Genomic DNA, 14,385 nt, shown 5'->3' on the forward strand with positions numbered 1-14,385 from the left:
GAGAGAATACAATGTAGCAGGAACAGGGGCCTTAGGCAAGTCTGGGAATTTGCTATAGGATCTTAGGGCAAGAGACTAACCTCCTCAGACAGGGATGGAAGGGCTGCTCCCAATGGCAAAAAAGCTTTGAGGTCCCAGGTTCACTGGAATCTGCCCATATGACATACCCTAATGTTCAAACTTTCACTCCTTCCCCCCAAATACCCTAACCTCTAACAAAAAGACTCTGTGAGGATGGGAATTCAACTTATGTTGTAATTCAACGCCCAAAGGACTCATAAGACCCAGTAACTAGTTATACTCACAGTTCAATTTTTTTCCAGCAAATGATACCCGGCAGAAGCAGCAGAACGATACGCATTGGTGGAGTCCAGAGGGGCCCAGCACAAGTCTCTGCATTCTTCCCCATCCACACAGGAGTACAGGAGCCCTCTCTTCCCAACAGCAAACCGAATTGTGGGGAAAGCGTGGAGCACCACCCAAGGAAGCCTGTTTTAGTCTCAGGTCAGAAGGGGCTCGTCACGTAGGCGTAACCTGTTAGTAACTCTTTCCTCACATACTGCAGGACGAGACTTTGGGTTTGGTTTTCAAAATCTCAGCCCCACAACTACAGGAAGTGGTATTCTTTCAGGGCTACCATAGAAGCTATCAGGTCCCTTTGCAGATCTTGAGCCATGAATTAAAACTCTAAAGTCCCAAACTCATCATTTTAATTTTAAAGAAATGTTACAATTTTTTAACTGAACAAGTATGCTTTCAGGAAATTATTCTAAGAAAATGATAAGGATGTGTGTAAAAATGTAACTAACAGGATAAACCACCAGAGCACCGTTTATAAAAGCGACAAACTAGACACTGCTCATGGGCAACACTGGGCATTTGGTAGGTAAATTATGGTACATCCATAAAATGGAATGCTCAGCAGACATCATACTGATGTGTGAACAAAGCAGACTATGAAATAACATAGCAATGATTGCGTTTTTGTGTAAAATATATATGTATACATAGCAAAAAAAGATGTGCAAGAATAAACACTTAAGTGGTAACAGTGCTTATCCGTGGGAAGGGAGCGTGAGTGTTCATTTTGTTCTTTGTTTGCCTGTATTTCCTGATTTTTCTATAAATCGCATAATTTGCTTTTGTAATAAGAAAATGTTAATCTACTTCAACCCTTTATTTTGATGAAAACAAATCCAGTTTTTAATTTTAATTAATTAATTAATTTATTTATTTGCGGTATGCGGGCCTCTCACTGTTGTGGCCTCTCCCGTTGCGGAGCACAGGCTCCGGACGCGCAGGCTCAGCGGCCATGGCTCACGGGCCCAGCCGCTCCGCGGCATGTGGGATCTTCCCGGACCGGGGCATGAACCCGTGTCCCCTGCATCGGCAGGCGGACTCTCAGCCACTGCGCCACCAGGGAAGCCCCCAATCCAGTTTTTTAAAACTTAGTTTTCAGAAGCAGAAATGATTTCCAAGTTGTCACAGAGGCAATGATTTTGTTCTCTGTCGAAGCTGATGGGACCCTTCACAATCACAGCCCAAGTGAGGTTCTCCCCCCGAGTCAGATTCAAAGGGAGAAGAGTGGTTCCTACACCTTCAGGGCGCTTGCTTCGGCTTCCGTGCCCCAAGGCCAAGCAGCTCACCTCCAGCCCAGGCCATCCTATTCTTGCTGAGTCACCAGCCTCATCATCTGCAGAGCCATGTCCCCTTGGTCGGAAGGAACCTGGAAGCAAGCAGTATCTGCGTTAGCACTCCTGGTTCTATGCCTGGAGCTGGGGTCAGGGCCGGCATCCCGAGACCCTGCTCCCAGGAAGGGGGCCAGCTCTGTGACAGCAACCTGGGAGGACAGCTGCACATAGGTGCCATTCCTTAAAAGAGCGTCCCTTCTAGGGCTTCCCTGGTGGCGCAGTGGTTGACAATCTGCCTGCCAATGCAGGGGACACGGGTTCGAGCCCTGGTCTGGGAAGTTGCTCCCACATGCTGTGGAGCAACTGGGCCCGTGAGCCACAATTACTGAGCCTGCGCGTCTGGAGCCTGTGCTCCGCAACAAGAGAGGCCGCGATAGTGAGAGGCCTGCGCACCGCGATGAAGAGTGGTCCCCGCTTGCCACAACTAGAGAAAGCCCTTGCACTGAAACGAAGACCCAACACAGTCATAAATAAAAATAAATAAATAAATCTAAATCATATGGGCTTCTAAGAAGGCCTCTGCTTAAAAAAAAAAAAAAAAGAGCGTCCCTTCTGTGAAATGACCCTACGTCTGGGCCCCCACCTGCTGGGCTGCAGGGGTCTAGAGAAGCCAGCATTTAGGAAGGAATCTCCTATTCCATTGGGGCTGATCTGCTGATTTCTTTCTTTCTTTTTTTTTTTTTGGCCACACTTCATGCAGGATCTTAGTTCCCCAACCAGGGATGGAACCCTCACCCCCTGCAGTGGAAGCGTGGAGTCTTAACCCCTGGACCACCAGGGAAGTCCCTGTTGATTTCTTTATAAGGGCTGTGCTTATGTTACTAGGATCCAGCCTGTTCAAGGAAGAGGGAATATTGTAAACACTTTAAAGGATTCTATGTGTAGGAAGGGTCCCAGAGTGGAAGGGGAACTAACAGCAAATCTGTAAACCAACAAGACCCTTTGTTTGGGGCACCCCTGCTTTTACAGTTATTCAACTTTCTGTTTTCCTGTAAGATTTTTCAAATAATCCTTGTAAAAAATCTGCTTCCCACACACCATCAAGAGGGGGAGGGGCAGAGGCCTCAGTTTGTCCTTCACAAGGATGGCGGTAGAGTAGATGACTCCAAGTTCTGAAATTCTGCGGCTCCACGATTCTCACACTCCTGCTGACTCTCCTGCCAAGCTTGGCCCCCAGGAGGCACAGGCACGGTGGGGTATGCCAAAATGACACTTAATCAGCTAAAGAGGAAGTGGTTGGGGGATGATTTAATAACAGTCTCCAACAGCTATTTTAAGGCTGCCCCAACTGATGCCCTGTTCTATGGGTGACAAACCAAGAGGAAACGGGCCTGAACTCCTCACACCAGTGACAGCCCACAGCTGGTTCCTCCTGCCTCCCCCTCCTCTCTGACTCCGCAGAGACCCTTTCTTGGAATAGTGTTCTGCTCTAAGACCTCCCACTGCCTTTTCCCAGTCAACACCGAAGGTACTCAGAGCCATGACAAAATGCCTTCTTAACCCTGTGTCTTGCTGCCTTGTCCACTGTCTCTTCGGATCAAGTTTATTAAAAGGGTGGGCTACTACTTCCTTCGGGTTTCTTAAAGGAAGTTGTCTTCCGTCTTCACTGCTCATTCATTCCCTCTGTCCTTTCCGTGCTGGCTTCTGAGCCTGCCGATTCACTAAACATGCTTTTGCCACAATTACCACCAACATCGGTGCACCCAAATCACTGCTTACGCTTCAGTCCTTTATCTGAGCTCTTGGCAGCATTCGACACCACTGGCCCCTCTCTGCTTTGGGGATGCCCCTGGTCTCCCTCCTACTTTTCTAGCTGTTCTTTACTCAAGTCTCATTTGTGGGTCCTTCTTTTTCCTCCTGCCTCTTAAATACTGGTGTATCCAGGGCCCTGACCCTGGCCTTTTCCATATTTCACTGCCGAATCTCTATCTCTAAGGACAAACATTTAACTCCAGACCCACAAATACACAGTTTATATAGTCAACTGCCTATGGATAGCCCTCTCGGCTGGTCTATCGAAAAACAGTTACCAAGTCCTGCTTATTCTCCCTTCCTACATCAAATTCCTCTACATGTCACTCCCGCCTGGATTATTATAAAAGCATCTTAGATCAGCTCTCTGCTCCAGTCTTGTCCCATGCCCTCTATTGCTAGAATGTTATTTCTTAGACAAACCTGGTAATTTTACTCCTTTGCTTAAAACCCCCCAGTGGCACATCATTGCTTTCAGGGTAGGTCTAAGCTCCTTACCAAGGCATGCAAAGTCTCCCTCTCCAGCCTCATGTCTCCTCAGTGATGCGGAGACAACCCTCCGAGGCCGCAGTTGCCTGAAGGCGCCTCTGGACTTGTATGCACTGCTCTCTTTGACCCCACACCTTCTCCTCTTTACCCAGCTAACTCCTGCCCATCCTTAGGGCCTCGTATTTGACCCCCAAGCCTGGGCTGGGCCCTCTTCCCAGGGCCAAGCCCCATCGTGGGATTTCTCACCCCATGTTACTAGAGTCTCCTTGCCTGTCTGCCGTTCTGGTCCATGAGCTCCCAGAGGACAGAGATGGTGTATCATCCATCTGTGTACTCCCAGTACCTGGCACAGAGATGACTAGTTATGAGACACTAAAATGTTTGCTCAGTGAATAAAGGAACCAAAGAGTAAAATACCTGCTAGACAGCCACTTGCCATTAGAGAAAAGGTCATTAGTTTGGGGTACCTGTTCTTTTTTTAAAGAATAACAGGCAGCTTTGCTTCAAGTTTTGCACTCGTTTTAAGTACTCACTGTGACAATAATCAGAGAGACTCTGAGCTACATGAGATGTTATGGTCACTTCCCTTCCTGTTTCAAGCATCCTAATGACTGACTGTATTTTTCTTTTTAACATCTTTATTGGAGTATAATTGCTTTACAATGGTGTGTTAGTTTCTGCTTTATAACAAAGTGAATCAGGTATACATATACATATGTTCCCATCTCTTCGCTCTTGCGTCTCCCTCCCTTGCACCTTCCATATCCCACCCCTCTAGGTGGTCACTAACCACCTAGCTGATCTCCCCGTGCTATGTGGCTACTTCCCACTAGCTATCTATTTTACGTTTGGTAGTGTATATATGTCCATGCCACTCTCTCACTTTGTCACAGCTTACCCCTCCTCCTCCCCATATCCTCAAGTCCATGCTCTAGTAGGTCTGTGTCTTTATTCCCATCTTACCCCTAGGTTCTTCATGACCTTTTTTTTTCCTTTTTCTTAGATTCCATATATATGTGTTAGCATACGGTATTTTTCTCTTTCTGACTTACTTCACTCTGTATGACAGACTCTAGGTCCATCCACCTCACTACAAATAACTCAATTTCATTTCTTTTTATGGCTGAGTAATATTCCATTGTAAATATGTGCCACATCTTCTTTATCTGTTCATCCGATGATGGACACTTAGGTTGTTTCCATCTCCGGGCTATTGTAAATAGAGCTGCAATGAACATTTTGGTACATGACTCTTTTTGAATTATGGTTCTCTCAGGGTATATGCCCAGTAGTGGGATTGCTGGGTCTTACAGTAGTTCTATTTGTAGTTTTTAAGGAACCTCCATACTGTTCTCCATAGTGGCTGTATCAATTTACATTTCCACCAACAGTGCAAGAGGGTTCCCTTTTCTCCACACCCTCTCCAGCATTTATTGTTTCTAGATTTTTTGATGATGGCCATTCTGACCAGTGTGAGATGATATCTCATTGTAGTTTTGATTTGCATTTCTCTAATGATTAATGATGTTGAGCATTCTTTCATGTGTTTGTTGGCAACCTGTATATCTTCTTTGGAGAAATGTCTATTTAGGTCTTCTGCCCATTTTTGGATTGGGTTGTTTGTTTTTTGGTTGAGCTGTGTGAGCTACTTGTAAATTTTGGAGATTAATCCTTTGTCAGTTGCTTCATTTGCAAATATTTTTTCCCATTCTGAGGGTTGTCTTTTGGTCTTGTTTATGGTTTCCTTTGCTGTGCAAAAGCTTTGAATTTTCATTAGGTCCCATTTGTTTATTTTTGTTTTTACTTGCATTTCTCTAGGAGGTGGGTCAAAAAGGATCTTGCTGTGATTTATGTCATGTAGTGTTCTGCCTATGTTTTCCTCTAAGAGTTTGATAGTGTCTGGCCTTACATTTAGGTCTTTAATCCATTTTGAGCTTTTTTTTGTGTATGGTGTTAGGGAGTGTTCTAATCTCATACATTTACATGTAGCTGTCCAGTTTTCCCAGCACCACTTATTGAAGAGGCTCTTTCCTCCACTGTATATGCTTGCCTCCTTTATCAAAGATAAGGTGACCATATGTGCATGGGTTTATCTCTGGGCTTTCTGTCCTGTTCCATTGATGTATATTTCTGTTTTTGTGCCAGTACCATACTGTCTTGATTACTGTAGCTTTGTAGTATAGCCTGAAGTCTGGAAGCCTGATTCCTCCGGCTCTGTTTTTTGTTCTCAAGATTGCTCTGGCTATTCGGGGTCTTTTGTGTTTCCATACAACTTGTGAAATTTTTTGTTCTAGTTCTGTGAAAAATACTTGTGGTAGTTTGATAGGGATTGCATTGAACCTGTAGATTGCTTTGGGTAATAGAGTCATTTTCACAATGTTGATTCTTCCAATCCAAGAACATGGTATATCTCTCCATCTATTTGTATCATCCTTAATTTCTTTCATCAGTGTCTTATAATTTTCTGCATACAGGTCTTTTGTCTCCTTAGGTAGGTTTTTTCCTAGATATTTTATTCTTTTTGTTGCAATGGTAAATGGGAGTGTCTTCTTAATTTCACTTTCAGATTTTTCATCACTAGTGTACAAGAATGCCAGAGATTTCTGTGCATTAATTTTGTATCCTGCTACTTTACCAGATTCAATGATTACCTCTAGTAGTATTCTGGTAGCATCTTTAGGATTCTCTATACTATGTATAGTATCATGTCATCTGCAAATAGTAACAGTTTTACTTCTTTTCCGATTTGGATTCCTTTTATTTTTCTTCTCTGATTGCTGTGGCTAAAACTTCCAAAACTATGTTGAATAAGAGTGGCGAGAGTGGGCAACCTTGTCTTGTTCCTGATCTTAGTGGGAATGGTTTCAGTTTTTCACCATTGAAGACGATGTTGGCTGTGGGCTTGTCATATATGGCCTTTATTATGTTGAGGAAAGTTCCCTCTATGCCTACTTTCTGCAGGGTTTTTATCATAAATGGGTGTTGAATTTTGTCGAAAGCTTTCTCTGCAGCTATTGAGAGGATCATATGGTTTTTCTCCTTCAGTTTGTTAATATGGTGTATCACGTTGATTGATTTCCGTATATTGAAGAATCCTTGCATTCCTGAGATAAACCCCACTTGATCATGGTGTATGATCCTTTTAATGTGCTGTTGGATTCTGTTTGCTAGCATTTTGTTGAGGAGTTTTGCATCTATGTTCATCAGTGATAGTAGCCTGTAGTTTTCTTTCTTTGTGACATCTTTGCCTGGTTTTGGTATCAGGGTGATGGTGGCCCCGTAGAATGAGTTTGGGAGTGTTCCTCCCTCTACTATATTTTGAAAGAGTTTGAGAAGGATAGGTGTTAGCTCTTCTCTAAGTGTTTGACAGAATTCGCAAGTGAAGCCATCTGGTCCTGGGCTTTTGTTTGTTGGAAGATTTTTAATCACAGTTTCAATTTCAGTGCTTGTGACTGGTCTGTTCATATTTTCTATTTCTTCCTGGTTCAGTATCGGCAGGTTGTGCATTTCTAAGAATTTGTCCATTTCTTCCAGGTTGTCCATTTTATTGCTATAGCGTTGCTTGTAGTAATCGCTCATGATATTTTGTATTTCTGCAGTGTCAGTTGTTACTTCTCCTTTTTCATTTAATTCTATTGATTTGAGTCTTCTCCCTTTTTTTCTCGATGAGTCTGGCTAATGGTTTATCAATTTTGTTTATCTTCTCAAAGAACCAGCTTTTAGTTTTATTGATCTTTGCTATCGTTTCCTTCATTTCTTTTTCATTTATTCCTGATCTGATCTTCATGATTTCTTTCCTTCTGCTAAATTTGGGGTTTTTTTGTTCTTCTTTCTCTAATTGCTTTAGGTGCAAGGCTAGGTTGTCTATTTGAGATGTTTCCTGTTTCTTTCTTTTTTTTTTTTTTTGTGGTATGCGGGCCTCTCACTGTTGTGTCCTCTCCCGTTGCGGAGCACAGGCTCTGGACGCACAGGCTCATGGGCCTAGCCGCTCCGTGGCATGTGGGACCTTCCCAGACGGGGGCATGAACCCGTGTCTCCTGCATCAGCAGGCGGACTCTCAACCACTGCGCCACCAAGGAAGCCCTTTCCTGTTTCTTAAGGTAGGACTGTATTGCTATAAACTTCCCTCTTAGAACTGCTTTTGTTGCATCCCATAGGTTTTGGGTTGTCATGTATCCATTGTCATTTGTTTCTAGGTATTTTTTGATTTCCTTTGATTTATTCAGTGATCACTTCGTTATTAAGTAGTGTATTGTTTAGCCTTCATGTGTTTGTATTTCTTACAGATCTTTTCCTGTAATTGATATCTAGCCTCATATCATTGTGGTCGGAAAGATACTTGATATGATTTCAATTTTCTTAAATTTACCAAGGCTAGATTTGTGACCGAAGATATGGTCTATCCTGCAGAATATTCCATGAGCACTTGAGAAAAATGTGTATTCTGTTGTTTTTGGATGGAATGTCCTATAAATATCAATTAAGTCCATCTTGTTTAATGTATCATTTAAGGCTTGTGTTTCCTAATTTATTTTCATTTTGGATGATCTCTCTATTGGTGAAAGTGGGGTGTTAAAAGTCCCCTACTCGACTGTGGAGTCGGGGCTTTGCTTTGGGGGCACGAGCCAGGGGACTAAAAAAAACGTCCCCTACTATGATTGTGTTACTGTCGATTTCCCCTTTTATGGCTATTAGTATTTGCCTTATATATTGAGGTGATCCTATGTTGGGTACATAAATATTTACAATTGTTATATCTTCTCTTCTTCTTGGATTGATCCCTTGATCATTATGTAGTGTCCTTCTTTGTCTCTTGTAATAGTCTTTATTTTAAAGTCTATTTTGTCTGATATGAGAATTGCTACTCCAGCTTTCTTCTGATTTCCATTTGCATGGAATATCTTTTTCCATCCCCTCACTTTCAGTCTGTATGTGTCCCTAGGTCTGAAGTGGGTCTCTTGTAGACAGCATATACACGGGTCTTGTTTTTGTATCCATTCAGCCAGTCTGTGTCTTTTGCTGGGAGCATTTAATCCATTTACATTTAAGGTAATTATCGATATGTATTTTCCTATTCCCATTTTCTTAATTGTTTTGGGTATTTTATTGTAGATCTTTTCCTTCTCTTGTGTGTCTTGCCTAGAGAAGTTCCTTTAGCGTTTTTTGTAAAGCTGGTTTGGTGGTGCTGAGCTCTCTCAGCTTTTGCTTGTCTGTAAAGGTTTTAATTTCTCCATCAAATCTGAATGAGATCCTTGCTGGGTAGAGTAATCTTGCTTGTAGGTTTTTCTCCTTCTTCACTTTAAATATGTCCTGCCAGTCCCTTCTGGCTTGCAGAGTTTCTACTGAAAGATCAGCTGTTAACCTTATGGGGATTCCCTTGTGTGTTATTTTTCCCTTGCTGCTTTTAATATGTTTTCTTTGTATTTAATTTTTGATAGTTTGATTAATATGTGTCTTGGCGTGTTTCTCCTTGGATTTATCCTGTATGGGACTCTGTGCTTCCTGGACTTGATTAACTATTTCCTTTCCCATATTAGGGAAGTTTTCAACTATAATCTCTTCAAATATTTTCTCAATCCCTTTCTTTTTCTGTTCTTCTTCTGGGACCCCTATAGTTCGAATGTTGGTGCGTTTAATGTTGTCCCAGAGGTCTCTGAGACTGTCCTCAGTTCTTCTCATTCTTTTCTCTTTATTCTGCTCTGCAGTAGTTATTTCCACTATTTTATCTTCCAGGTCACTTATCCGTTCTTCTGCCTCAGTTATTTTGCTATTGATCCCTTCTAGAGTATGTTTAATTTCATTTATTGTGTTGTTCATCATTGTTTGTTTCCTCTTTAGTTCTTCTAGGTCCTTGGTAAATGTTTCTTGCATTTTCTCTATTCTATGTCCAAGATTTTGGATCATCTTTACTATCATTATTCTGAATTTTTTTCAGGTAGACTGCCTATTTCCTCTTCATTTGTTAGGTCTCGTGGGTTTTTACCTTGCTCCTTCATCTGCTGTGTGTTTTTCTGTCTTCTCATTTTGCTTATCTTACTGTGTTTGGGGTCTCCTTTTCGCAGGCTGCAGGTTCGTAGTTCCCGTTGTTTTTGGTGTCTGTCCCCAGTGGCTAACGTTGGTTAGTGGGTTGTGTAGGCTTCCTGGTGGAAGGGACTAGTGCCTGTGTTCTGGTGGATGAGGCTGGATCTTGTCTTTCTGGTGAGCAGGTCCACGTCTGGTGTTGTGTTTTGTGGTGTCTGTGGCCTTATTATGATTTTAGGCAGCCTCTCTGCTAATGGGTGGGGTTGTGTTCCTGTCTTGCTAGTTGTTTGGCATATGGTGTCCAGCACTGTAGCTTGCTGGTCGTTGAGTGGAGCTGGGTCTTGGCGTTGAGATGGAGATCTCTGGGAGATTTTCACTGTTTGATATTATGTGGAGCTGGGAGGTCTATTGTGGGCCAGTGTCCTGAACTTGGCTCTCTCACCTCAGTGGCACAGCCCTGACACCTGGCTGGAGCACCAAGAGACTGTCCTCCACGCGCCTCAGAATAAAAGGTAGAAAAAACAGAAAGATGAAAGAAAGAAAGAAAGAAAGAAAGGAAAGAAAGAAAGAAAGAAAGAAAGAAAGAAAGAAAGAAAGAAAGAAAGAAAAGAAAGAAAGAAAGAAAGAAAGAAAGACGATAAAATAAAGTAACGGTAAAATAAAAGAATTATTAAGAAAAAAATTTTGAAAAGTAAAACAAAACAAAACAAAAAAGGGACGGACAGAACCCTAGGACAAATGGTGAAAGCAAAGGTATACAGACAAAATGTCACACAGAAGCATACACATACACACTTACAAAAAGAGGAAAAGGAGAAAAAATAATCTATCTTGCTCCCAAAGTCCACCTTCTCAATTTGGGATGATTCGTTGTCTATTCAGGTATTCCACAGATGCAGGGTACATCAAGTTGATTGTGGAGCTTTAATCCGCTGCTTCTGAGGCTGCTGGGAGAGATTTCCCTTTCTCTTCTCTGTTCACACAGCTCCCGGGGTTCAGGTTTGGATTTGGCCCTGCCTGTGCATGTAGGTCGCCTGAGGGCGTCTGTTCTTCGCTCAGACAGGATAGGGTTAAAGGAGCAGCTGATTCGCGGGCTCTGGCTCACTCAGGCTGGGGGGAGGGAGGGGTACGGATGCAGGGTGAGCCCACGGCGGCAGAGGCCAGCGTGATGTTGCACCAGCCCAAGGCGCGCCGTGTGTTCTCCTGGGTAAGTTGTCCCTGGATCCTGGGACGCTGGCAGTGGCGGGCTGCACAGGCTCCTGGGAGGGGAGGTGTGGATAGTGACCTGTGCTTGCACACAGGCTTCTTGGTCGCTGCAGCAGCAGCCTTAGCGTCTCATGCCCGTGTCTGGGGTCCTTGCTGTTAGCCGCAGCTTGCGCCCGTCTCTGTAGCTCCTTTAAGCAGCGTTCTTAATCCCTTCTCCCACGCACCAGGAAACAAAGAGGCAAGAAAAAGTCTCTTGTCTCTTCGGCAGCTCCAGACTTTTCCCAGACTCCCTCCCAGCTAGTCATGGTGCACTAACCCCTTCAGGCTGTGTTCACGCCGCCAACTCCAGTCCTCTCCCTGGGATCCGACCTCCGAAGCCCGAGCCTCAGCTACCAGCCCCCGCCCGCCCCAGCGGGTGAGCAGACAAGTCTCTCAGGCTGGTGAGTGCTGGTCGGCACTGATCCTCTGTGCGGGAATCTCTCCGCTTTGCCCTCCACACCCCTGTTGCTGCGTTCTCCTCCGTGGCTCTGAAGCTTCTTTCCCCCTCCGCCACCTGCAGTCTTTGCCTGCGAAGGGGCTTCTAGTGTCTGGAAACCTTTCCTCCTTCACAGCTCCCTCCCACTGGTGCAGGTCCCGTCCCTATTCTTTTGTCTGTTTTTTCTTTTTTCTTTTGCCCTACCCAGGTACGTGGGGAGTTTCTTGCCTTTTGGGAGGTCTGAGGTCTTCTGCCAGCCTTCAGTAGGTGTTCTGTAGGAGTTGTTCCACGTGTACATGTATTTCTGATGTATCTGTGGGGAGGAAGGTGATCTCCACGTCCTACTCTTCTGCTATCTTCCCGTCTCTCTCTGGGAGGTTCTTAAGAGAAGACTAAGGGAAGGGTTTTCCTGGTGGCGCAGTGGTTGAGAGTCTGCCTGCCCATGCAAAGGACATGGGTTCGATCTCTGGTTTGGGAAGATCCCACATGCCACGGAGCAACTAAGCCCATGCGCCACAACTACTGAGCCTGCGCTCTAGATCCCACGAGTCACAACTACTCAGCGCACGTGCCACAACTACTGAAGCCCAAGCGCCTAGAGCCTGTGCTCCACAAGAGAAGCCACTGCAGTGAGAAGCCTGCACACAGCAACAAAGAGTAGCCCCCCTCACCACAACCAGAGAAAGCCTGCGCTCAGCAGCAAAGACCCAACACAGCCAAAAATAAATAAAATAAATAAATTTATATATATAAAAAAATAGAAGACTAAGGGTCAGAGAGGTTGAGGATAAGTTATTCATGGCCAAGATACCTAATAAATATTGTGAGAACAAGTATACCATATACCCAAGCTCCCATTTTCCTCTAGGTCAGGGTTTCTCAACCTTGACACGACTAACGTTTCGTGCAGCACAATTCTCTGTGGCGGGGGGCTGGCCTGTGTGCAGCAGGATGTTTACCAGGATCCATGGCCTCTGCCCACCACATACCAGTAGCAACCTTCCCCAAGCTGTGACAACCCCAAATGTCTCCAGACATCCCTGAAGTCCCCTTGGGGCAAAACTGACCCCAGTTGAGAACCACTGTTGGTAACCCCCAAGTCCCTCAGCATTTCCTTGGCGGTCCAAGTGAATGCTCTATGATGTGCTCACTGTGCACATGAAGCTTTAAGGCCAGTTCCTTAGGCCCTCCTTGCTAGCCAGACAGCTGTCCCTCAGCCCCGTCTCTGTGGAGATTCTGTCTTAGCGCTATGGCGCCAAGCCTTCCCATCTCCTCCACAGGTCTCCTCCAGGAAACTGCCCTCTGGGACGAAAGGAGAGCCTGCATTTAAACGGCTGGACTGAAGCATAACCGTGAGGGAGACACCTGGGCCCCTCGAAAGGAGAGCCTGCATTTAAACGGCTGGACCGAAGCATAACCATGAGGGAGACACCTGGGCCCCTCTGCTTCCTGGGCATTCCCGTCTTTGGCTCCTTTGCAGGTCGTCTGTGTGTGTATGCGTGTGCATGAGCGTGCATGTGCTTGCATAGTGGATCCATCCCTCCATCATCTCCCTCAGCCCAGGGAAAGCTACTCAGTCCACCTACAGCCTAAGGGAAAACACCGTGTTTGCTAGGCAAGTGCAAGAGTGCTGCAGCCTCAGTGCCCATCTTTGCAGGTGAAGCCTCTTCTGAACTGAAGTTCCAGAGCCACTGCTCCTCACAAACACTTGTACTCTGCACTGTGCTCAGCCTTACAGACCACCGAGCTCTGATTTCACTCCCTGAAAATGTCAGGGAAAGACAATTTCTCCCTCCTCCCTCCCTCCCTCGGGACAAGTTGTTCCTTCAGGACAAACTGTCCAGAGGAAAGTAACATTCAACTCATTTAACCTAAAGAGCAGAGGATAGAGAACCCAGCGTACGTCTCTCAGGAGGATTTACTTTTTCAATGAAGCACAAATAGAGTTTCATTAGCGACCCCAAAACCCCCCCAAACCCAATGCACTTATGAGACCAGTGCGTGTGGCTCCTCCACCCCCAACTCGAGTGGCAAATCTGGAACAAACGCTGACCCTCTCTCACCATGTGTCCAGCTCTGAGAATCCAGTAGAAAGCCAGGTTCTTGTGGGACTTGACAAAGGCAGACGTTTCTGAAGTCTCAGGGTCACTGTGCAGGGGCTTCCACTTCAGCTGACTGAATTTGGGCAGTTCTGCCCACTTCAGTTTTCGCACCCAGGCCTCCTGACCTGGCGAGGGGGATAAAGAAGGCCCCAGCATTAAGAGCTGAGTGGAGGAGAACCCAAAATCTGGGTCCCATGATTCGGCATAGAATCTGCAAGCTGGGATGTACATAAAACTCACTTTGGGATCTTGTTAAAATGCACATTCCAATGCAGTAGGTCTGGGCATGGCCTGGGACTCTGCATTTGTAGCACTGGTTGTCCCAGCCACAGCCAGGCTGCCCAGGAGAAATCTAACAGCTGTGACTACGTTTTGCCCCTGACCCTCCCACTGCCCTACGCTCTGTAGGAAGGAAATCGGGGACCTCTGGAGGTGGACAGCACTGTCAGGAGGACGGAGAAGCCTCAGGGTAAGGAGATGCTGGATCACATCGGGCAGGTCGTGGAAGAAACACAGAACCTTTTCAAATCGTCCTCAGTACCCTTGGCTCCCAAGTCGCAAAAATATTCAATCCTGCTGACTGAGGAATGCTCATACCCTCCAGACCGTGTGCCTCGATTTATCTGCCAGTTCTGAGAAGCTGCCTGAG

The 14,385-nt window shown here is 45.2% G+C and overlaps 1 protein-coding gene across 5 annotated transcripts in view; it reads right to left on the reverse strand.

The window, feature by feature from the left end:
• Window positions 1-294: 294 nt before the first annotated feature.
• Window positions 295-14,385, reverse strand: part of SCPEP1 (serine carboxypeptidase 1) — a 46,123-nt gene continuing 32,032 nt past the window's right edge. For 2 of the 5 annotated variants that reach the window (XM_004271789.4, XM_033431755.2), the window contains exons 12-13: window positions 13,698-13,861; window positions 295-1,726 (exon numbers count right to left, since the gene is read on the reverse strand). In XM_004271789.4, coding sequence (XP_004271837.1) covers window positions 1,664-1,726; window positions 13,698-13,861 — 227 coding nt within the window. In that variant the 3' untranslated portion in view covers window positions 295-1,663. Of the gene's footprint in view, window positions 1,727-2,729; window positions 2,913-12,357; window positions 12,937-13,697; window positions 13,862-14,385 lie in introns of those variants that run through there. The other 3 variants (XM_033431754.2, XM_033431753.2, XR_004484291.2) reach the window with 2 other exon arrangements.

Source organism: Orcinus orca, chromosome 19 (assembly GCF_937001465.1).
Source record: "Orcinus orca chromosome 19, mOrcOrc1.1, whole genome shotgun sequence".
Taxonomy (NCBI): Eukaryota; Metazoa; Chordata; class Mammalia; order Artiodactyla; family Delphinidae; genus Orcinus; species Orcinus orca.